The sequence below is a fragment of the Nicotiana tabacum genome, chromosome 8 (genome assembly GCF_000715075.1).
Source record: "Nicotiana tabacum cultivar K326 chromosome 8, ASM71507v2, whole genome shotgun sequence".
NCBI classification, from domain to species: Eukaryota; Viridiplantae; Streptophyta; class Magnoliopsida; order Solanales; family Solanaceae; genus Nicotiana; species Nicotiana tabacum.
Genome location: NC_134087.1, coordinates 121,441,239 through 121,464,865, shown reverse-complemented (window position 1 = coordinate 121,464,865; position 23,627 = coordinate 121,441,239). Strand labels below are relative to the sequence as shown.

Here is a 23,627-nt window from a genome sequence, read left to right as displayed (position 1 = left end):
CCAGTACTAGTCAAGCCAGAAAGCAATAGAAGAGCAAGTTCTTCCTCAAAGATATTAGTCCTGTGTTCTGTATCATCTTCAATAATCTTGTGATGCTCCTCCAGTACCATATCCTGTGGTATTATTATAACAACACTCCGGCAAAGTGGGCAAGTTGCTTGTCCCTTACCATGTATCAGCCATTTTTCCAAGCACTCGTCGTGGAAAATATGACTGCAACTTTCCAACTTCCTTCCTTTATCTCCATGCTCGAATTCTAATAAACAAATTGCACAATCAAGCATCTCCACCTCCTCCTCATCTTTTGCAATCACTAACCTCAATAATAATGTCCACGGCTGCCTCCTGTACACAAATTTAGAGCTTTTCTTGTCTAAAATTTCCCTGTACTTGCACTTTCCCTGTCTCAGTACATAATAACTGTACACAACAAGAATAACCAGTACTAGAAGCCTCGATACTTGAATTAGCCACGAACAGAAAATGTTGACAAGATAATGGAAATGAGAGAAGAATCTAGTGGCCATTAGACTTTGTTTGGAGTATTATTTACAGGAAATTAGTTCAAGGGATGAGCCAATATACTACTCCATATAATTGTAATATTTTTACCATAACAACGTTTTGTGATGTGTTCTATATAATTATTCCGCCTTGTGGAATAGAAAGTACGGTCATACAGTGTATGCTAAGATTAATCAATTAAAAGTATATACTAATAAGAAGGCGCATGCTTAGATTAATCAATCAAAAACCTTTGCTGATAAGAAGGTGCATACTTCATGCTTTTGACACATCCAGACAATTAACTAATTAAAACTCCTTTTTATATCAGCATCCAGCGTCGACTTCTTGATTGCAAACTCTTTCTTTACTAATTTATAGGGAAATCTTGAATTTATTTGGTGGAAGATTCCCAGTTTATTATCTTAAACGGGAAAGAAAACCACGTTCATAGAGAGAATAACTAATTTTATTACTTGGTGCCTTTTTTCATTATCACTAATTTTAGTGGGTTACGGATTGAGCCACCTCGATTCCAAGACTTTGGCATTCTTTAGGCCATCTATATACTTTTAATTTGTTGAAACAATAACGGTACGATCAATACCATAAAGCCGCACCAGATATCCGTATAATGAAATAAAGATGCCACATTCCTTTCCCCAGCATTCATCTATTGAACGTATTGAAAGCAACTTTCATTATCTGCACAAGTGACACGGTTTGATGTATTTTTTCTGTACACTGTTAAACTGGAAAATCTCACCAAATTCAAGAAGCTTATACTTTGAACTCCAGGATTAAACCTCAAAACTGGAAACTCCTCTCCCTCGAAAAAAAAATCCCTAAAAACGAAAAGGGCCAAAAGTGAAGGCCAAGCCAAGAGAACTGTTACAATAATACAACACCACCCTTTTGCCGCATCAACTCGTATAAATAAGCAAGCCGCAATAATGGACAAACAATGAAATAAGGCCTCCAAAGAATCATGAAAAACTACCGCCTGAGAGAAGGGCAACGGTAAAAAAAAAAGGCCCCCCGCACCATCTCCCCTATGATACAGCTACTATGTTCAGATCAAGTGGCCTCAAAGCTCCTTGAACTATCTCCTGAACAGTTCGATTACGCCGGCAAACCTCTGAAAGCTCTTCAATTGGGACCACCAGATTATTCATATTTGCCCCAGAGGCTGCATCTGACAAAGCTTGTAAAAATCTGGTCCTCTCCAATTCTGTAGCAGCTGTTGATGGAATTAAGGACACACATTCCTTTGCCCACTCAAGGGCTTTCAATCCATATGCCCGGGTCAATGCCAATAGAGCATAAGTTACCTACAGAGGAAACAGCTCAGCTCGGAGTAAGTGACAAAAATTAACTGTCAACACAAGAATCCTGCACCTTTCTTTTTAACTCATCTGCCTTCTGTAGAAGGTAAGGATGTGTACTTACTGTTTCTAGTCGTGAGCTGGGAAGGGCTCCAGTTAGACAAGCAACCAAAATTCTGGTGATAGTGGGTCCTCGAGGAATAATTACACTGTCCCTTATGGATAGGCAACTTTCTCCCTGGGTAGAGTTTGCAAGATCGAATATGTCGGATAAAAAATTCAATATTGAATTGGACGCCTCCCTACAATACAGTCAATGCTTCAATAGTTAGAACAATCAAAACTTTATAAAATACCAGATGAAAAGGATAATGAAACTACTGTAGGAGAAGTAAATCTTAGTTGTCTTTGCAAGAGCCCCTAATGAAATGATAAAGGTACATTAAAGTTTTGCCTATGAAGGTATATATCTCAACAATAGCGTCTATGCATGAAGGACCAAAACTATTGGGGCCTTGAAGATTCAACCATAAGACATATGGCTTCACATAGTCTCACAATTATTTTATGGTACTATCCAGAATACACCATCTTCACCCATTCTGCATATCTGAACCAGAGCTTCTTTTTTACATCAAACAGATGTATATAGGCAAGAACTTCCAAATAGAGAGGATTTTACCTATGCTGCACGGTGATGCCTACCATGGCACAATCCACCAATGATGGAAACACAAGAGATGGAAAAAGTAGTTGAGGACAGTAGCGAATACATCTTGATGCCAGCAAAAAACAATCATCTGCTATATCCGGACGGGAAGTGAAATCCTATAGCCCAAATTTCGAAATTAGCATATGTAGCTAGCAATAAAATGCAAAATCAAGCAACAGACTGCACCTGAATCTTTGTAAGAAGACACGCTGTATGGCTAAAGAGAGACTCAATGAGAACTTTCAAGTAATTTGCACAAGTTGGATCAGAACCAAATATCTGCAGCAGACGTTCCAACTGTTGCTCAAAATGGCGATTGCAAATTTGGTTAAAACTTTGCAATGTAACAGAACTCAAATACCTTAATGACTTCACTAGAGAGATAAAGGAAACAGGGTTGGTGGTGTTGTCCGTATAGTCCTTGTATTTCCTCCAGCATCGCCCCAATCGTAACTCCCATGAGCCTCTTAGAAGTTCGTACCTAATGGGTGAAATCATTAGAGTTAGGGAATGTAATACCATTTGGCTCGCTGTTGGACAAGCTCCCACTTGTCAGAGTTCAGACCAGATCATTTTAATCAATCTGGAGGGGTTATATCAATCATAATTCAACAGAACATAACGCAGTTTGAGGTCACGACATTAAGCAACATATCTCAGCAAAAATTCACTGAAAGCAGAAAGTAATCAGTCATTGATGTTAGATGTCAAGAGGCACAAGAATAAGGAAGAGACGAGCAAGAAGCACTCAAAGGACTAAGAAAAACCGCACATAGTGACAGTAGATGTGCCACTACAGCATTTCCATTATTAGGCGGCTTGAGAAATAATTTCCTTGAACCCCTAGGCAGGAGATGGCATAGATAATAGCACTTACAGCATTTTTGCAAGCCCGGCAAAGAGACTCCATTGTTCGCATGTCCCAAGCACGACTATGTGAATATTGTCAGAAACAACAATCAGGCAAGCTTATAATCAAAGAATTATCCCAAAAATAATATTTACAGCGAACAGCTTTCTTACACATCAAAAATGGCTTTGAAAATAGGCCAAAGTCTTTGAATTGCATCTGCAACCGCTTCTGGGTGATTTACATATCTGCAAATGGTTTCAGTCCCAAAATTGACAATATGCAAATAAAATCAAGATGAAAGACGATACAAGGTAATTGCTTCTTACCTAAATATATTTGCAAGTCGATCAAAATGAACAGTTAATTCACGAGCGGTTTTTTGCCCCAAAACCAGGGGACCTTGATTGATCATCTCCTGAGAGTAATCTCAAATTATTGGTATTTTGACACTTTAAAAAGTCATTCCGAAAATCTTAGAAAGGAGACTAACTTGTAATGGAGCAACAGATGGCAAGCATACTGCTTCAAGGGCCTTTTTAGCTTGTTCTGAAGGAAGTTCTGTAATAACCATACTGCAAAAGTAGGGGACTAGTGTGTTTATTTTGCAGGGAGAGTGGTGAGACTATTGATTTAACAAGATAAAGAGTCTAACTTAGGGATCAGCTTCTACGAAGTAGATAATACCTTAAAGCTTCAACCAGATGCAACGAGTCTTCCGCAGAAACTTTGAAGGGGCCTTCCCCAATAACTGCCGTTTGATAAATTTGAAACAGACCATCTAAGGACCCGCAAAGCTTCTTCTTACAATCTACAATGACAACAAAAATTTCGAAACAAGCTTAACTAGAGAACTATTAACTCTGGCCAGAATGTTAACTCAGGGAAGGAGCAAATTCACCAGGTCATTTGTTCAAAGGCGCTGAGTAATCAAGATGCAATTCACAAAATTTAAAAAATGATATATCCTTAAATTCTACCACAGATAAACTGGAAATAAATTTGAAACAAGAGGTACATCAATATCCACCAACTAGTCTTTTAAGCATTAATAAATTGTGGACAGAACCCAACCGTAGGGTGATAAAATTACATCAATGCGTCAAATAATAGAGATCTGTTGCAGACACACACAACATAAAAAAATATATATATAAAAATAAACACTACCCAGTGATATAAAGGAGAAAATGAGTATAGAACAAAACAATCAGTGCTTTTACTAAAACACTTTTTTTAGATAAAAGGTAGAATTTAGGAAAAGTAACACTTAAAATAGCTAAATACAAACATGAGGACCTGAACGAAGCATTTACCATTGCATATGTGTCTGAAAGCTAAAGCAGCAGCTGCTGCAGAATCTTCACACATACTCATGCCACTCACAAGAATATCAATGAGTGAGGGCAAGAATGAGAGTCCACTTGATGCAGCATTAAGCCACCTTGAATAAGCTCCAATTGTTAAGCAGACTGGAAGATAGTAAATTAAAAGTACAAATGAGAATAGTCAAATCAGTAGCTTATCCAGCAGTAGAAAGATATAGCCTTGGAGCATTTAGCAGATAATTGCACTAAAAATCAGATTGGCTAAATGATCAAAAACTTCTTTTTCCATTTGCCCTGACCATCCCCCAACTCCATTCATTCCCCCTACACCCACTACAATGATTTTTACCCTACTCATATCTCTTTTATCAATCTACTTATTGTTGATAAGGTCTATCAATTTAATTACAATAATCATATAAAATTTTACTAGAACTCTACACCTAATTACTAGACCAAATATGGCATAAGAATTATTCAATCACATCATCTCCTAACTGTATCCCATTCACAGTCCCCTTCCCTTCGCACAACTTTGAAGTTTAAAGAAAAATGACAAAAAAATAATAGTTGGAAGGTAGCAGTTAGGAGGCAGAATGGTGTATAAGAGTAGGGTGGTTGTGGAAAGACTAAAAAACACTTTTGGTGCTAATATGAACTAGAATCCAACCTCTAGTTTGGATTGTTTTCGTTTGGCTATAATCCCATAGGTAAATTTTATCAAAATAATCCCATATGTAAAGAAAAATGAAACAATGTGATCCCCCTACCCTACCAATATGTGAGATTCAAGAAACCTCTCGCTTGGATGGAAACAATTAATTACCTGTCTGGAGTAGTTGGGGTTGATGAGGCAACTTAGGAAGCAAAGACATAATCTGCAAGTTAATAAAGTAGTAAAGAAACAATTTAACACAAAATGTCTTAAGTAGAACGAATTTGCATGGACATAACTTTCAATCAACATTCAAACCTGTGGCATCACTTCAGCTTCAGTATCAGATACATAATCTGATATAGCTCGTATACAATATAAGGCAGCCTCTGCAGGGCGCCAATCAGAATGCTGATCTTTTCCACAGTGATTGATAGCCTGTAAAATCATCAAAAGTTAACATCTAAAAATAAATGCAATTCTACGGCCGCATATTGATAACAAGGACTTTTTGTACAGAATAATTGCAAGAGAACTTTTTATCAAAAATTTAAACCTAACTGCATGTACGATGCATCTAAGATAACTTTTAACTTTGGAGAAATCAAATAACAATTCCAAATGAGTAGAATGATCAATGCTACACCCTAGGACATAAAGCTTTCAAGTTTTACTTGCAGATAGAACATCCGATATGCTAAGTTATAGACTATCGCGACATAACTTTTCTTTTATAAGGACTTTCACGACACAACATTATGTGGGCATAATTGATTGCTCAACTGTTCTATTGTAAATTGGTTGTTATTTGTCCAATTTAAATATACCAGCTGGGTAGAAATTTTGTACTTATGTGAGAGAAAAGAGTCAATATGAATTGTTTTTATACACTAAATTTTGTTTAAAATAAGCTGAGAGGCAACACAAGGAAGCCAGGATGACCACCAACTATAAGAAAGGCCAAAGCACAAACTTAGGCAGCAGCATTATAATTACCACTACAGCTGACTCAATCCTTTGGCAGGCCTCAACTAGAAGAAATCTCTCAGCAAGTAGACATCACCTTTTAGTAAATTTCTTTTTGTACAATATCCAGAATAATACAAATAAGTCAATTTCACTAATGTAGCAAAGCAAACTAACGTAGTCAACACGTCCACAGCCCCAAAGGAAAACTTCAAAGTTAACGGCATTAACCTAGTCTTGATTCTACCCGAAGGATCCTCTAAATTTTTGTCACAATTTTTTGGTGGCTTACATTAATCAAATGGTTTTGGTACATTAATTTGAGAAAGTGAATGATTTCTCTAGGATTGCAGTAGTAGCACGCACCTCAACTAGCTTCATATAGAGAATTTTCAGTGTAGGTTCACCTCCTAAAACCAATGCTCCATCAATCAAGACATCTGCAACAGCTGGCACATGGCAGCATCACGGAGTAAGTTAGCATGGTGCAAAAGAGAATAGCTTACATTTCTTCTCAGCACAGTTGCTGTTGCACATTCATGATTGGTCAAAATTCCAAGACCAGCATGGTAATAAAGAAAATGCCATCAAGGAAATAACTGGTAAGGTGCATAGATGGTACAAATTGAGCTAGACACTTGATGCATATCAATGAGCCAAGAGACTAGCTCCTTGAGAATATGCTATGTCTTACTTGGAGCAAGACAGAAAACCAGTCAACTAGAAGCTTATAAATGCACTAATACCATTACAGTCCTCCAATATAAAAAGCATTCTTCTTTTTCTACAGAAAAGAAAGCCCACAAGATGTGAATTGCCAAAGAATAAATCAAACCAAAAAGTTCTGTCACCTACCTTAAAACAACCAAAGCATAAAGCAAAACGGAGAACTTCTGCATGATGATCACACCAGCGAGGGGCATATGCAAGATAATTCGATAAAGCTCAGGATAATGAAGGAAATAGTCTTTGCTAGTTCTGAATCATGATAACATTGTCGAGACAGAGGCAACAGGTACTACCTCTCCATTTAGGGGCGAAGGGTCCTCTAATACCTAATAAAAGATGTTTTGAAGGGATAAAACAGCATATTTCTTATGTTAAAAACAGATCTTCGAAGAATTTATATTTTTGGTGTAAGAGTAGTATGGTAGAAGATAGGGGCGAAGGGTCCTCTAATACCTAATAAAAGATGTTTTGAAGGGATAAAACAGCATATTTCTTATGTTAAAAACAGATCTTCGAAGAATTTATATTTTTGTGTAAGAGTAGTATGGTAGAAGATAGGCCCAGTACTCTAGTTTTTTGGATTCTCCGTAAACTTTAATTTTTTTTTATTCTCTGTAAACTGAGAGAGATGTTTCTCTTATAGGCTGTATATCCCTGTACTTTTGGAGTACCTCCTTGGTACTTAATACATGAATTTTACCTTATCTTATCATAGAAAAGGGCCACGGGTCTTCTGGCACCTAATAAGAAACTGCCAAAAGCTCCCAAAATCCAACTCGATCAACTAAATATGCCTTCTGGGTCATGAAGCATGGTGAAACCAAACCCCAGCTAATAATTGTTAATTTATTAGACATTTAATCAATTTCTTTGGGAGATACTATGAGGGGAGTGGAAGAGTGTGTGGTCACATAAAATGCATGAACAGTACATTTAAATGAATATTTGATCATAAAATGCAATGATATTAGAATTACTTCATTCCAAAACTGCTGCTCATATTTTTCGAGGGTTAAAGCTAATTGGACTAATTTTATGCAAAATAAGAAACTGAATAAGCTCATGGTAGAATAACGCTAAGGAGCTGTTTGGTTCACAGGTTGGTCGTGTAAGGTTTAATTTAGGGATTGTTATACAAGGATTCCTACTTTAGGGCATTTTTATCTTTAGATACTTCTATCCAGATATTGCTAATACATGCATTCTTATTCCACATGATACACATGCATAAAAGTAAAACATAGATTCGCATATGAGTTATGCGAGTTTTAGCAATGTAGAGTTCAATAATGCAAACCAAAATATTGCATTAGTGATGGAGAATTATATACCATAAATCAAACATTGTACTAGTTAAGCGAGATCAAATTAGTAATGCGGAGCTTTTATGCTGCAAACTATGAAGAAATATGAGAGCTTTTGAAGGGGTAGAGATGAATTTTGTACGGTTGCAGAGTAGCCTCTTATCCCTTATTTCCTCTTGGTATACCCATGAAGTTCCCCAAAGAATAGAAGATTGGGTGACGTCCGTAGAAAACCATATTTTTGTAGGTTTTCTACTTTTTGATACACTTCTTGAATGGGAGATTTTGTGCACAAACATCACTAATATTAATTACTTTATCAACAAAAAAAAAAGTTGCACATTAAACATCGTATAAGTTATGCTGCAAACACCAAACTCTGCTACTCGAGTTTGCTTAGCGCAAATGGGATTCTTGACAGTAATGTTACAGACCATAAAAGACAAGGTATCATATACTATCTACAAAATGACAAACTACAAAAGGCAAGCTTCAACGTGTCAAGAGACAAACAACTAACAAAGCATTTAGTAGTAGATTAATCAGATACTTCTCTGTATAATCACATTTTGCCTCGGCAAATACAATTAATGATAAACATCTTTAAGAAAACCAGATTAAGTTTAGGGAACGGTCTATTGAGTAATTAGTACCATATCTTGTCTGCTTGAAATCTTTCTGGTCCTCCGTTGAAAGATCAGAGAAATCCTGAGGATATTGAACTCTGAAAGTAACCTGAAAATAAATACAATCAAGCATAAACTCAAAAGTAGTATAAAAGGGCGGCCCGGTGCACCAAGCTCCCACTATGCGCGGGGTCATGGGTAAAAAATCTAGGTGATTATAAACCACTGGAATCACGTCCCTGAAGAAAATAAATTAGTTCTTGCCCCTTGACATAACAATAGATCGATACGAAGCCATGCATGATAAGTTGAACACTATAAATCTTTTGATTAAGCAACCCTATAAATCTTTGTACGTCTAAACCAAACTGTCTACTCCTAATCCAAAATGACTCACCAAGGAGACGAGTGATTCATATGATGAACTGAAAACCTGCAACCTACGAGTTTTCTCTGCCTCAATGGAAGTTTCATTGCCGGAAGATGTATACGACTCCCTGAATAAGTAAAATTTTAGATGCAAACTTTATTTTGCAGAAATACACTGATTTGAAAAGTCAAACAGCATTTACCTTTCTGTCAAAATCATCTGAAGATTGTGCCAGAAGTTAAATGTCATAGAAGCAATATCGAACTCGGGATGTGAAGCAACTTCAAGTAATGCATGTACAATCAGCATTGATTCATCAGAACCTGAATAAAGTGGTCATGTTTGGTTATACATAACTAAGAACTAATATCACATATGGTTTTTTATCCACGCCAATCTTCTTTGGGCAATCCAAGAAAAAGAAAATTTACATGTGGAAGGGACTAAGAAAGAAAGGATAGCTACCAGTGGCAATCAATTCAACATATGCATCGCCCATGTCAGCAAACAAACGAGCAATGGCTTTAATATCCTCCTCATCCTGGAAGTGACGAAATAAACAACAGATGATTAAAGGAAACAGCCATTTCCACACAGAAAATTATAAACAGAGAAAGAAAATACGAAACAACTACTTAAAGCTCCATAACTTACTGTGTCATGCAAACCCGTTCAACCAATTGATCGGGATGGAGAACGGGATGGAAGCTTGTGAAAATAGAGCACAAGGACATAAACTACCAAGAACTTCGTACAAATGGATTGGCAGACAATGGATGGTGTTCGGGGATAGCAATGAATACTTATAGTGTTAATTTGAGGAAGGGAATTCTAAAGGGAAAGAATACCGTCCTTAAATATATAGAATAACCTGAGAGTTAAGTTCTGGAAGTGAGATGGTGTGGCGATACTACTCCGTAGGAAGCATTTCCACATGCTTACAATGTGGTGACCAACAGAGATGCCTAAGTATTTGAATATCTGAGGTGGGAACATCATGGAATTACATGGGACATAACTTTTACATGGTTATAAAAGACTCAGAAAGGGGAGAGAGTGAGGGTTTCTTTACAGGAATATTAGTAACCAGTATGAGATGAGAAGATAGGATGGTATAGAAAAGGGAAAGGCGTGCAAAGTAGTTTCTGGTGAAATTGTATTATAGAAGTTTGCAAATGATGGATTAGAGGGAAGTCTGGAGGAATAAGGAAGGTGTGGCGGTGTGAGATACCGAGGCACCTAAAAGGGTAGCTTTCTTGACTTGGTGCACACTACAACATGCGAGTTTAATGAAAGAAACAGGAGGGTCGTGTTTGTGTAAGGGAGGGTAAATACAAACGGTATCTTGCTAAATTGCAGGTTTACAACTGTGTTATAGAACCTGGAAATTTCTATGTTCAATGTAACCTGGGTGATGCTGATGATGGTGGCAGAGGCAATCACTAGTTGAGGGACGCAAAGGATCGGCAAAAGAACAAGGCAGTATGAAAAACCATCATGTATTTTTTGGATTCAAAGTTATACATTCTTTAATGAAAAGAAAGAATATCAGATGAGTGGAATAACTTAATACAGAATGGTGGTTGAGCCACCCATTCAGTCTGTAAATAGTTTTTGACACCATCTTAGGGCGATGTCAATAAATGATCTTGACTTATCAAAACAAAAAAGTAGCCCCAACAATATCATTTAAATTTACTTTCAACTAATTGCAACTAGAGAACCCACCAACCAGTTCTGCATAATGGTAAACTGCCCAACGATCAGCAGTAGAGCAAGCAAATTACGCTCATAACATTCTACACAATAAATAAAACAAGTGCATAGGAGGAATAAGATAGCAGACATTGGGAGCTAACAAAATTTTTGAAAGGTTAGTTTCAACCGGTAAAAAGCATTCTACAGGGAACACGAAGGCCTAGAATAAGATTTTGGGGAATTGCCCAAATTGGGACCCCGGAAGGAATGGAAATTTGTACATACCAGCCTTAAAATGATCCCGTCATTCAGGGTATTAAAAGGTAGTGTATTTAGATTTTCTTAACACCAAAAGACAAAGAAGACTACAAGTAACATGTTGGTTTTCCTTCTGATCACCATATAATATTCTGCAGTTAACATCTTTTCATCAAGAATGCCTCCCAAAAAAAATGTCAACAAATTTCTAAATGCCTAAATATTACTTCTTGTAATTTTGGGAAAAAAAGAAAAGAATGAACCAATCAGAACTTCTCTGTTCAATGCACAAGGTATATACCTTTGAAGGATCTCTAAGCTGAGGTTTCAGATTCATAACTTGAGGAACAATTACTTGAATCAAGGGCAATTGCGACGACACTCCACCAGAGTTTCTTGCTGCTGTGTAGTGTATCAATTCAGAAATGACTGCAAAAAATGGTATTGGGAAAACATAGTGAATTCCATCAAACATGGTGTAGCGAGCACATAATCATGATAAAATTCAGAAGAACTGAAAGCCACTAATAAGTACAAAAGAGCAAGGGAGTAGGCGATGAAACAAAATATATTTTGTCTTATCAATCTACTGCACAACAGTAAAACTTGACGTTTATAACATGAAACAGCCAAATAGACCATTTATCAGTAAGAATGGATTCACAAATAGTGGACCTAGTTTAAACTTAATCCTACTAAGCAGTGACTACCTCTGAACTTCAGTTGCATTCTCTTTCAACAGTTAGAGATTTTCTATAATCTAAGTTTCATTTGAATAGGTTTAGGATAGATTTATTTCCATCATAGCGACAACTCGCTTCATGAAGGGACTTCAGGGAATAGGAACTACTGAAGTACTGATCCCCCAATAGATTACCTTGAACAGCTTAAGACAAGTGGATAGCATAGTAGTTTGATGCACTAATAACACAAGATCATCATAATGAACTTACAGCAAGAAAGTTCATTAACTCATAACATTCATAGTACCATTAACTGAGGCCTCAGACAATATTTCAGAATTCAAGCTTGAGAGAGCTGCAAGCACTAAAGGGTGTGAAGAAAGGGCAGATGCAGGTACCCTGAAATAGAAGATGTGCTGTATTAAGCAACAATGTTCTTTTATGTTCAGAAAAAATAGAAAATTGACGCACACTAGATTTACAGAGTGAACAAAATAAAAGTTCAGTTCTAAAAGAGTATGCAATTGATTGAGAATCTAACACATGCAGAAATAAGAAAGAAAAAAAGAAAAAGAGGAGAGAAGAGACTTATTACAAGAAAATCCTGGTATATCTAATAATTGCACTTTAATACATCAAAAAGTAAAGTAAGATTAGAAAACTTCCTTTTCATAGGACATACGTATACTACCTAAGGAATTTAGCTAGAGACATGAATCCTTGTCCTGTGATTTCTCTGTGTAAATTGTGTGCCATATAAGTGCATAACACTGGTACTGCTAAACTGCATAGTAGTCAATTTCATGTGCTTCCGAGCTTCGAGTTTACACAAACTCTACAACAGATATTATCATGATAGTATGAATGTCTTTGAAACATAGCCCATGCAACCTGCAATATGATATCCAAGAATGCTCAACGCAACACTATCCAGTAAAGAAAAAGAAAGGGAAAATACATAAATTACCTCTTAAACTTGTCTCGAAAACTCACTTACACACTTAAACTTTGCGATCATTAACTTTGCGATCATTCCTTTACCCCCTTATTCTCGTTCAAAGTGGAACTAGTAGCCCCCTAAGAGGTGACATGGCAGGGAAGTGTCCTCACCCTTCCTGCTCACACGTGAGAAGAAAAAAGGAACTTCAAAAATAACTAAGTTATACAGGTGTCATTTTTCAATTGGTCACTGTCCCTTAATTGATTATTGTTTTTCTTAATCTGTAATTTGGAAAAAAAGTAACGATACCTCCTTCCTCTCCACAAAAACCAACATTAACACCACCTCCATTAACCCTCCACCTAAAACTCAAAATCTGACCGATCTAAACAACCCATGCAGACCCATCCAGCTTTCAGCCCACCCAGAATCACCATCAAATCTCCATTTTTTATCCACAAAATAGGGATTATGACCCATAAATTGCTAGCAACTAACCCGAGAAGCCTGGTATTTGCCAGCACTGATTTATTCGGTGAGCTGGGTTTTAATAAAAATGATGAGATAAATGTTATAGGTCCTGAAAAATAGGAAAGGATGAGAGTGAGATGGATATGCTGCTTACTATTGGGGAGCTCTTCAAAAATCGCATCGGTTACATTGCGGCTGCCATGGCTTTGGTTGTGACTCAGAATTACAAGTTTTTGATTGGACGGTCCAAATTAGGCTTCATCCTTTGTGAACCTTTAGACTGTTTGCCAAAATTTGGTCAAATTCCCTTCATAAGAAATGACAATGAACTGGTGGTAGACTGGTAGCGTGAAAACAGTGATGGTGGTGTTGGTACTTGAGAGGGAAGAAGGGTGAGAGATGAAGTAAAAAAAGAGTGAAAAAACGAAAAGTACGTGAAAAGAAGATAAAATTACATGGCATCTGATGTGTGGGGCGCGCGTAAGACACAACCTGTCACAAGATTGGTTATGTCTTTTCAAGGGGGTGTTGGACTCACTTCAGACAAGCATAGGGGTAAAGAATTATACCTAAAGTTTAAGTGTGTAAGTAAGTTTTTGAGACAAGTTTAAGGGGTAATTTATGTATTTTCCCAAAGAAGAAAATGCACCAGTTACTGCACAGATTATATACAGAAACTAGAGTGATCAGCACTAGCACTATCACTAGGTAATATGGGTGTTAGACAACCATGTAATCCATATCACATTTTTCACAATAAAGCACACTCAAATCTCAACCAATCTTTGTGTTAAATGGTCTCCAAAACTTCCATTAGTCAATGATTAGGTCAATACCCTGAGCAAGGTTGACTCCTATCCCCAGGATTTCACCTACATGCCTTCAAAGTGGGAAGGAACAATCTCTTAAAAATCCAACTTCACCGATAAATCCAGTCAAAACTTTTACTTGCTGGACATAATTTTAAATCCACTAGCCCACTTCTTTCTTTTCTAAACATGCTGACAGAAAGTCCAGCACAACAACGTACCATGACTTCAGAAAAATATACCACAAAAGTGGCAATTCCTTCATAATCTATTCACTACTCTCCATCCAATCTTCAGATATTGCAACTACGCCTGATTGAATCAGCAAGTTTGACTAACATACTTATGATCAAGTAATCCTACGAATGATAGTCAAACTTGCTGATTCATTTTTTTAGGAGTAATAAAAACTAGCTGATTCACTTATGCTAATTTCGAACTACGTAAACCACCTAATTTTTTATGAAGGCTGCGTAAACCACCTCATCTAAAAGCCTAAACTATTAGAGGGAGAACACTTTTATTGATGAAGGCTACGTAAACCGCCTCATCTAAAAGCTTAAACTATTAGAGGGAGAACACTTTTATTTATTTTCTTTGGTACAGAAAACACCCATTTTAAATGATTTATTTAGGTCTGCAACTGCCACCTCGTGTGCAAACTATATTCCTTTCCTTAGACCAAGCACGTGAAAGTATTTTGTGCAGATCAGTAGCAAAGAGACTCAGACTTAGGACCTCTACCTACTCAACCTACTTTCTTAGAACCTCTACCTACTCGAGCTACTTGCTTTGATACCACCTGAGCAAAACATCCAACCCAAAACTTTAATAAACGCCCTTGGATGCCCTTGTAAATCCGATGCGGGATTTTATATAATTCAGCAATCGAACTGTTTGAATATAGTAGACACCTTTTTTTTGTCTCTCTAACTGATAATTATACATACCCCACTCACTCTGCATGCTAACTCTTAAAGATGTTTCAATCATTAAGAAGAACTGTTAAATATTTATGAATTACAGCATAAGAATATCCAATAAAAATGTCATATCTTCTGCATCAAGAAGATACATCATAAAGTTTCAGAAATAAATTGTTAAGAGCACATCATGTGCTAGCTTTCCATGAAATCCAGGATCCAATTTCCCAAATCTGCAACTTTAGTTTGGGAGCAAAACAACACAGGAACCATCGAACAAGGATTACAGTTTTGAGCTAAAGCAAAATCTAGATTCAGCATTTGAATACCAAGAGACGCAGAGAAGCCTAATAGTACCTATGCCTTAACCGTAGCCAAGAAGCAAACGCCTCAAGGACCTGTCATGTAATTGGAAAACCAATTAGTAATCAAAGGAAAAGATACCAAATCAATCACAAGTCTAACTGCGAGCCAATTTTTCATCTTGAAGAACTATGAATAAAAATGAAAAGTAAATAGTAGGCAATGCAGCTTCCCTTTAAAATATTTTTGATTTTCTAAAGCATTCACCCACTAATTAGTTGGTCAGAGTGTGTACAGAAAGAGCTAAGAGAATCTGGTGATCGGACAAATATCCATATAAACTAGCAGCTGTGCTGTCAGTTCCAAGGCAATGTGCAGCAACTTAGGTTCTGACCCCATATCTTGTGTAGAGAACCTATGTTACAAGGACTCTTTCTCGGACAGGTATCCAAGAGGGGTGTGCTATGCATACAGAACGATCTAGGTCGTTTAGCGAATTTTACTTTATTGTGAAGAGTCTGCACGAAGTATCCATACTCATATTACACTTGTACACGAGTACATCAAGCAATGAAGGGTCCATGTAACACAGTAATGAAGCAAGGCTCATACCCAAGTGACGTGTTCTAAAGCCATACAAGCCTAGGCCAAAGTGGGACAATATCACTAGTTGGGCTATTGCATATAGTATCAAAGCCACTTGGCGTGCAACCTTGGGCGATGGCGGGGCAAACCTCAACGTTCAATTTTTGAAGTTTGAATTAGGAAAATCCCACATCTTTGAGATGATGGGGGAGCAAACCTCAGGAATGATGTTCCGTCCCTAAGAGGGGGGGTGTATGCAACAGCCTAGAGAAATCCCGCATTGGCAAAACACTGAGAGATGCTAGGTATATGAGGAAGCAAATCGCATACCCTAGTAACGCGTTTTAAAGCCGTACAAGCCAAGGCGCAAAGCGAACAATATCACCGTGGGTAGGGCAATTACATATGAACATCTGGTGTGACATGAGAATAAATAAATAGGAGGTCCCTTATTCGCTTAGTAATGGTTCAAAATATTACTCAATATGTCAAGCAACAAGAGAATGCTGAGCTATTTACCTCATTTTTTTAAAATAAGGGCCACTGGGATATTTACATTAAAAAATTGTGTTAATAACTAAGTCAAGCGTGGCACCTACATCATCTACATCTGCCATTGTTGCAGTAGAAAGTGAGCAAAACAATACATCCATGCTTGTGACTAATAAATTTTCCAACTTACCCTCAAAAATTTTAATGTTACTTATGCAGAAATTGTACACCTAGCCACTAATCCTACATAAAAAGGCATAATTGATGCAGAACTCCATTTACACAAGTAACATATATTCAAATGAGATAACTCACGATAGGACAGTTACAGGACACAAACGTAAATGTCTCAGTTTATAAATACCCCATGTACTCTCAATTTTGAGGATAGTTATTATAAACTAACAAGTAGCCTGCTTCAACCCTCTCTTCTATTACCTCTTTCTTTTTGCCTAACCATTTTCAACTCAAATCAGGGCGTTGTCTCAATGATCCTCAGCACCATTATGATGTTTCTATATTCACTATACACCCCAACAAACAACCTTAGTGAGCTCAAGAAAAAAATAAAGTGCAACAAACTGATTAGAAGATTTCTCAATGTTATGTAGTTTGGCATGACCATGAATGTAAAGGTAAGTTAGGGAAAGAGCAGAAAGAAAGTTACACAGAAAGTGATGAAGGCTATTGTTGGTACACCTAAAGAGCCCCATAGTTTTAGTTCATTCACAAAATCCACAGACCAAAATTAGTTGCAACTTCATGTAAAGCCATCTTGAGGCTCAGTTAGTTATTTAGACACATAAATTAAAAGGAGATGACAGAAATTCTAGTCAAAATGGAATCCATGCTCTAGGCTCGGCAAAACTACCATTTGGTGAGAGAGAATCATTAAGGGGTTGTTCGGTTGGTTTGATAAGGATATTTGATCTCCACATAAAATAGCATAAATTAAAGCAATGTATTGATTGCAACTTGCCTGCTTTTCCTTTTCTCATAAATAATACCCACTTAAGTTATGCGGGAATCTATGTATTATATATGCGGGGTAGAATGTGAATAGGAGTGCAAGTATTGGTAACATGTGGATTAAAACAATTAAAATGAAAAAATTAATGCTCATGGCAGTACAGAAACTTTAATTTTGTTTAAGAAATAAACATATATTTTAAAGTTTATGCTGTACACTAAATTTTAATACATCAAACAAGAAATAATCCATGTATTACTAATTCTTGCACTACGATACCTTACAATACTCGCATTACTAATCCCTGCATAACTAATCTCTAAGCCAAACAACCTTAACTATTCATATATTCATCAAGCTGGAAATTCATATCATGAGATTTTATCAATCAGCAACTTGAATTAGTCAAAATATCCAAAGTCCATTCAAGAGACACAAAAGGCAAAAGTAAACTCACCTGCTCCTTAAGTTCATTGATATTCAAACAAGCAGTCAAGATGTTAAGTGCAGTCTCAATTGCAGAAGCTAGTTCTTTTTCAAACTGGCGTCGCCTATCAGGACGAGCAGCTATCTTGTAGTTAAATACCTCCTGTGTGAAGACACGATTGACCAATATTGTTCAACATTTAAATAAAAGAGGCAAGCTTTCCTCACAAAATGCAACAACAAGGACATAAATTTGCAACCTCTAACATTTATTATCTTACATTCAAACAAAGTGTCCCAGTCCTTTTCAACAAATAAAAAGCATAGTAAGCACCAAGTATTTACTGTTTCTTTAAGTTAAAACAGTGAGACTAGCACCTCTGGCAAAACTCTAAGCAGCTCCAGAAAACTCGGTATAAACTCGGGATGAGAATTCATTTCGTCCCTCAGCCAATTTATAATACCACCATCTCCCCAATCATCTGCAGGCACATGAACAGCCAAAGCAGCCACTGCAAGACTAATCTATAGTAAAGCATTTAGTACAGAATCTTTTCATTAAACATCACATATTATATTTGTCAAAAATTCTTAGGTTACCTGCGTTCTAACTTTTGGGGTACCCTTATGAAATGTTTTCAACAAGGTCTGCATTTTGAGAATTACCAAAACTCATAGTCAGTAGGAAAATATAACATTTATGACAAATCTACATACAAATTTCTACTTAAAAAGAATGCATATGTTTATGCACATATAGAGCAAAACCTGACGGCAGCTTATGTAACTATTAATACAAGCTACAACAGTTTGATTGATAAAATTATTTACCAACAGTTTGCTTTTATCAAGCTGGGCAACTGAGCCACCACAGCATTGGAGCAAAGTTTTCACTCAACCTTGGACTCGGCCATAGTTACATGTAAAAGATCACATTTGAGCTGTTAACCAAAACACCCACCAATTAACTGGAATGTTAAAATTTAGGATCCAAAGTTATTTCCCTTTTGATTCATATTTTGTTGCTCCCTCTGTTACAATTTAAGTGACATTATTTCCTTATTAGTATGTGTCGAGAAGAATGATACATTTCTATATTTCGAAATAATTTAACTTGACATTCCCATTTTACCCTTAATGAGAAGCTTGTATAGCGATACAAATATTATGGCAATGTTTAAGACCACAAGTTTCAAAAATCTTATAGCCATACAAATGTTATGGCATGTTTAAGACCACAAATTTCGAAAATCTTCATTTCTTTCTTAACCTCCGTATCGAGTCAAACTATGTCACATAAATTGGAATGGAGGGTGTAATATAGTCCTTCTTAAATATAAGTCAACCCAATTTAGGATATCAATAATGTTTACAAGTATTCCCTATATTGAACATTCAAAGTATTTCTCAAGTACATTTAGATGAAAGTCTCCTGATTCAGATAATGGTATTGTTTTGATTGTGATTCCTTGAAGATTGGAGCTTTACAAGTACTGCTTTGCATACTTTAGATGCTCTCATCAACGAGACTTTAATTACTTCATCAAACAAAAGGATTGGAGCTTTACACAGCACGTCATTAGGTGGAAAACCTTGTGGTGGTGGGGGGGGGGGGGAAAAATTTATTTTACTTGCAGATGACTTTTCCAGTTTTGAAGCGGAGTATACATGACATTTTCAGTTATCAACACAGTTGAAAGAGAGATTTGAACAACGAAAAAAAAACTCTAAAAAAGGAGAGCTTTTTTGTATACCTCTTCTGTAAAGGGGATCCGAAAAGAAATGTAGTTTACTTATCAGTTATCAAAGAAAAGCATATGAATGATATAATCAAACGATACCAACATCAAGGAAACTACATTTGAGATTATGCAGCAAATTATACTTCACTCACTTCCAAAAAAAAGAATTACATTAATATTAGGTGATATTGGTCCATGCCTCCCTATAATGGTTGGAAGGCCAGCCATCAAATAGTTTTTATAATAATGGAGCAAATCCAATATATTATCCCAATCACTTTCTTTTCTGTGCAGGAACATGAAAGGGGTGTGACAATACCTGGTCTGAGAGACCACTGCCTAGGAATAAAACACTTCCAGTTTCAATCAGACAGATAACAAGCATTCATCCCTAGGACTTGTTTCCTTATATTGCTACTACTTAACGTGTGCCTTACATCAAAAGTAGCCAACAGACAGTTTCATACTCCAGGAAGGTCGAGGAATCAATTTAATCCCACCTACTAGCATCATGCAGGCAACAGTTCTCTACATATTTGATTCCAATTTTGTGGTTGTTAATCTAAGTAAGCAATCTGCTGGCAATATGAAAAAAAACTGATAAATTCTAAAGATAATGAGTCAAACATCCAAGTTGTAAAAAAAAAATTGTACAAGTCAAGTTGTAAATTTTAATAATGTAGAGATGATAAAAACTCGCTCACGTTCAGAGAATCCCGCAGTGGACGAAAAGCTTCAGAAGGTAGTTCCTCAAAATCCCTTTGAACCTACCAATCAGATAGGAAATTTCCCTATTAAATTGCTGCTAGAAAATACTGACAGTGATCGATACTGATATCATTTATTAGAACATTTCAGTAGCTTTTACTTGTAAATAACTAAATACTTCATAGAGAAACTGAAAAAAAGTGAACAGACTTCCACACACACTCAATATGAAGATTACCTTGCTTCTGAGAGTTTGAGAACAGAATATTAAAGTTTCTTGATTGCTAGATGCATCATGAAGCAGATTATCAGCCACCTAATCAAAGACAAGAAACTCAGTAGATTGACAAGCGCAATGCTATGGTAACAGAAAAGGAAGTGCAAAAGAAAAGACATATTTTTAGCCGGATAATTACAAGTGTTACAAGGATTAAGTTAAAGGGGAGACAAAGAGAGAGAGAGAGAGAGAGAGAGAGAGAGAGAGAGAGAGAGAGCTAAAACAAACAGATGCTAACAACCATGTACCTCAATTTCATGAACATCAAATCAATCAATCAATCAATCAATCAATGAACTACATCCAATCCAAAACTAGTTGGGTCGGCTATATGACTCAGCTATATCCTTTTCACTCTTATGCAAGCCAGCGTAAAAGAAACATCCATCTGTATGGACACATAAACCTTATGAACATAAAGGAAGGCATCTTGTTGAAGAGATAATTAAGTAAATAAAAGTTGGCTCTCTCTAACAGCTTAAGCTTTTAGATGAGATGGTCACACACTTTAATATGGTATCAGAGCAGACAAAGGTCCTGGGTCTGAGTCTCACCGCCACCATTAAATGAATTTTCGTGCTTGGACAATGAAAAAAATGAATGAAGCCTGCACGTGAGGGGCCGTGTTGAAGAGATAATTAAGTATATAAAAGTGTGTTCTCTCTAACAGCTTAAGCTTTTAGATGAGATGGTCAAACTTTAATACATATGAAAAGGGATTTACATAACAACATCCCTTTGTCACTTAATGTGCTCGACATACCTTTTCTCCTAGTAAGCAGACTAATCGCAACAATAGGCTAGTTATTTGCTTCTTCTACATGGTTAAAAGAGTATGTCACATTTAAGTCAGCAGTCAGAGATAGATACTTATAAGTTGTTGCATTTATGCTCCTTAAATCAAATATAAAGCGAATTGGACTGGACTCAGAGGGTCTCCATTTGTCTAAGAAAGAAAGTGGTAGTACTCGGACATAATTTGCTGACAACTTTTACTGTCCTGTAATACGCCATCTCATGTGATACAGACATATTGATGAGTGTCCCATGCATATCAATGATGGCCCTGCACTTTCTTTATTATTCCATTAAATTTGCAATCATTATGACAGTAATTCAGTACCATTGAAGTACTCTTGAAACGCTCTTAAATAATTTCTTAAGCAAGCATGAATTCCCCTAATTAAATCTGTATCTAGGTTCTCCTTCTATTGAACATGCAATTCTCCTTGTATGCCCAAAAACTGCAATTTGAATACCCTAATAAGAGATGAAAGTATTGCCGCACAGAAACTCATTGATATACAAGAATATGCGCTTGCTTAGATGCTGTTGAGCTCAAAAGGACTACTTATAGACCAATAACCCCACCTAAAAAACCATCAACCACCATTGGAACTGCACCTCCCATTTCCGTCTTTTGTTCCTGATGATGGTGGCATCCGAGTCAGCCTACGGGCACCTCGACTATCCTAACGGGTACCATGTTATCTCCCGCCAGCATTCGTACAGGGTAAATGCGTCCACCAAGGCTTAGGAAGATAGGAATCACCTAGTGGTTTTTGCCTTCGCTGGGAAATGCACCTAACATTTCCAGTGCCAGCCAGAATTTATTGAACTCTAAATTCCTGTATCTTATTGAATATATACCAGCATTTGCAGCAACCCAAAGAAACCTAACTATTGATAATTCAAATTGAAAACCATACAAATAAAACTCAAGCCAACGAGAAATCAACTAATCAATCAACTATGCATCAAACCCAGATTAGTTGGATTCGGCTATATGAATCCTCTATTCAGGTCAATCAGAAATGATAATAAGATTTGGTTTGTTCTTATCCCTTAAATAAAAATCGAATTTTTTTTTATCAGCTCAGCCATCTCATACTCAAAACTGGAAAACCCAAATCCCACTTTGCTTAATATGAGTGCCCATGTGATTGAATTTAGAAAGATCGAAACAACAATTATTAGGGAAAGTTGTGTCAAAACCTGCCAAGCATCAATAGTGCGTTGAAAATCCTGTAGCCATCGATCGGCTTGCATTCGGACGGCATCGTCTGGGTGATGGTACAGTGCATTTAGGGCTTCTTTTACTGTGTTCTGTAGCTCCATAGCTCTTCACTTCAGCTCCACAAAATTGCCCCAAAATCCTATTTATAGAGTTTTGGAGGGTTTATTTGGCGCTTCAGTTGAGGGGTTATGAATGGTATCAGTGAAGGAGAGAGCTCCGAAGAGATGTGTAGCCCAACCGTTCGATGAAATTTCACAATGACTGCTCGATGGTCGAAAGGGGGAACAACTTTTTGAATAAGAGTAAATCCTGGTATAGCTTTGTACTGGTCCTCACATGACTTTGGATTTTGAATATTCAAGGGGAAAATGTAGGAAAAATTTTGATATGTCAAATGTTATTTTTGTCGTTGTCGTGGTGTTTTACCAATGTTGCTAAGAGTGCTAATATATTGTATTTTGTTATAAAATAAAAACAATCCAGTAAAATGTAAACAAGAAGAGATAGAGAGAATGGAGAAGTGTTTTCTTCTTTCACTTTGGTGTAATTTTTCATTGCAATTACATGGCCTTTTATAGGCATAAAAAGTAAAGATGATGGACATAAAATAGAAAATTTAATCTTAAAGTTATTCACAACATGGGCATCCAATGTAGTATCCAATGTAGTATCCAAAGTAGTATCCAATGTACAAACTATTCATAACACTCCCCCTTGGATGTCCATGTAAGATAATGTGCCTCATTAAAAACTTACAAAAAAAAATATTGGGATGTACATAGTTATTTATAATATGCATTGTTTGCTGCCTCATTAAAAACCTTACCAGGAAAACCCAGTGGGACAAAACCTTGGTTAAGGAAAAGAGTGCAGCGTGTAGTTACTCCCCCTGATGAAAAATCACTTAATGTCTCGAAGACGACGTATTCCAATCTTATATATCAGCTTTTCAAATA

General features: G+C 36.6%; 1 protein-coding gene across 3 annotated transcripts; it reads right to left on the bottom strand.

The window, feature by feature from the left end:
- Positions 1-1,180: 1,180 nt before the first annotated feature.
- On the bottom strand, positions 1,181-23,063 carry LOC107821200 (transportin MOS14). Of its 3 annotated transcripts, XM_016647620.2 has the most exons (27): positions 22,650-23,063; positions 20,616-20,693; positions 20,374-20,436; positions 18,528-18,575; positions 18,306-18,452; positions 17,959-18,090; positions 15,509-15,549; positions 12,316-12,407; positions 11,627-11,754; positions 9,835-9,910; positions 9,572-9,692; positions 9,397-9,496; positions 9,027-9,108; positions 6,707-6,789; positions 5,693-5,812; positions 5,546-5,597; positions 4,708-4,863; positions 4,079-4,202; positions 3,885-3,966; positions 3,721-3,809; positions 3,565-3,639; positions 3,419-3,473; positions 2,903-3,022; positions 2,728-2,820; positions 2,512-2,657; positions 1,954-2,131; positions 1,181-1,835 (listed from the first exon to the last, which is right to left on the bottom strand). In XM_016647620.2, exons 1-27 carry the CDS (start codon positions 22,770-22,772, stop codon positions 1,557-1,559), a joined length of 2,883 nt encoding a protein of 960 aa, XP_016503106.1. In that variant the 5' UTR covers positions 22,773-23,063; the 3' UTR covers positions 1,181-1,556. The 3 variants fall into 3 exon arrangements, with proteins under 3 accessions (XP_016503106.1, XP_075075681.1, XP_016503108.1); XM_075219580.1 differs by lacking the exon at positions 15,509-15,549 and having other exon boundaries at positions 12,316-12,424; positions 17,938-18,090; positions 22,650-23,009; XM_016647622.2 differs by lacking the exons at positions 15,509-15,549; positions 17,959-18,090; positions 18,306-18,452; ... (2 more) ...; positions 20,616-20,693; positions 22,650-23,063 and adding an exon at positions 12,700-12,882.
- Positions 23,064-23,627: the final 564 nt, after the last annotated feature.

Bases quoted from the DNA above. Each gene is read 5' to 3' on its own strand.
- LOC107821200 (XM_016647620.2), bottom strand. From the start codon at position 22,772: ATGGAGCTACAGAACACAGTAAAAGAAGCCCTAAATGCACTGTACCAT. The intron at 9,911-11,626 runs GTATATACCTTG...CGTCACTTCCAG, and splicing joins AGCTTAGAGATCCTTCAAAG to GATGAGGAGGATATTAAAGC. The intron at 2,658-2,727 runs GTGCAGTCTGTT...TTTGGGCTATAG, and splicing joins GTCTTCTTACAAAGATTCAG to GATTTCACTTCCCGTCCGGA.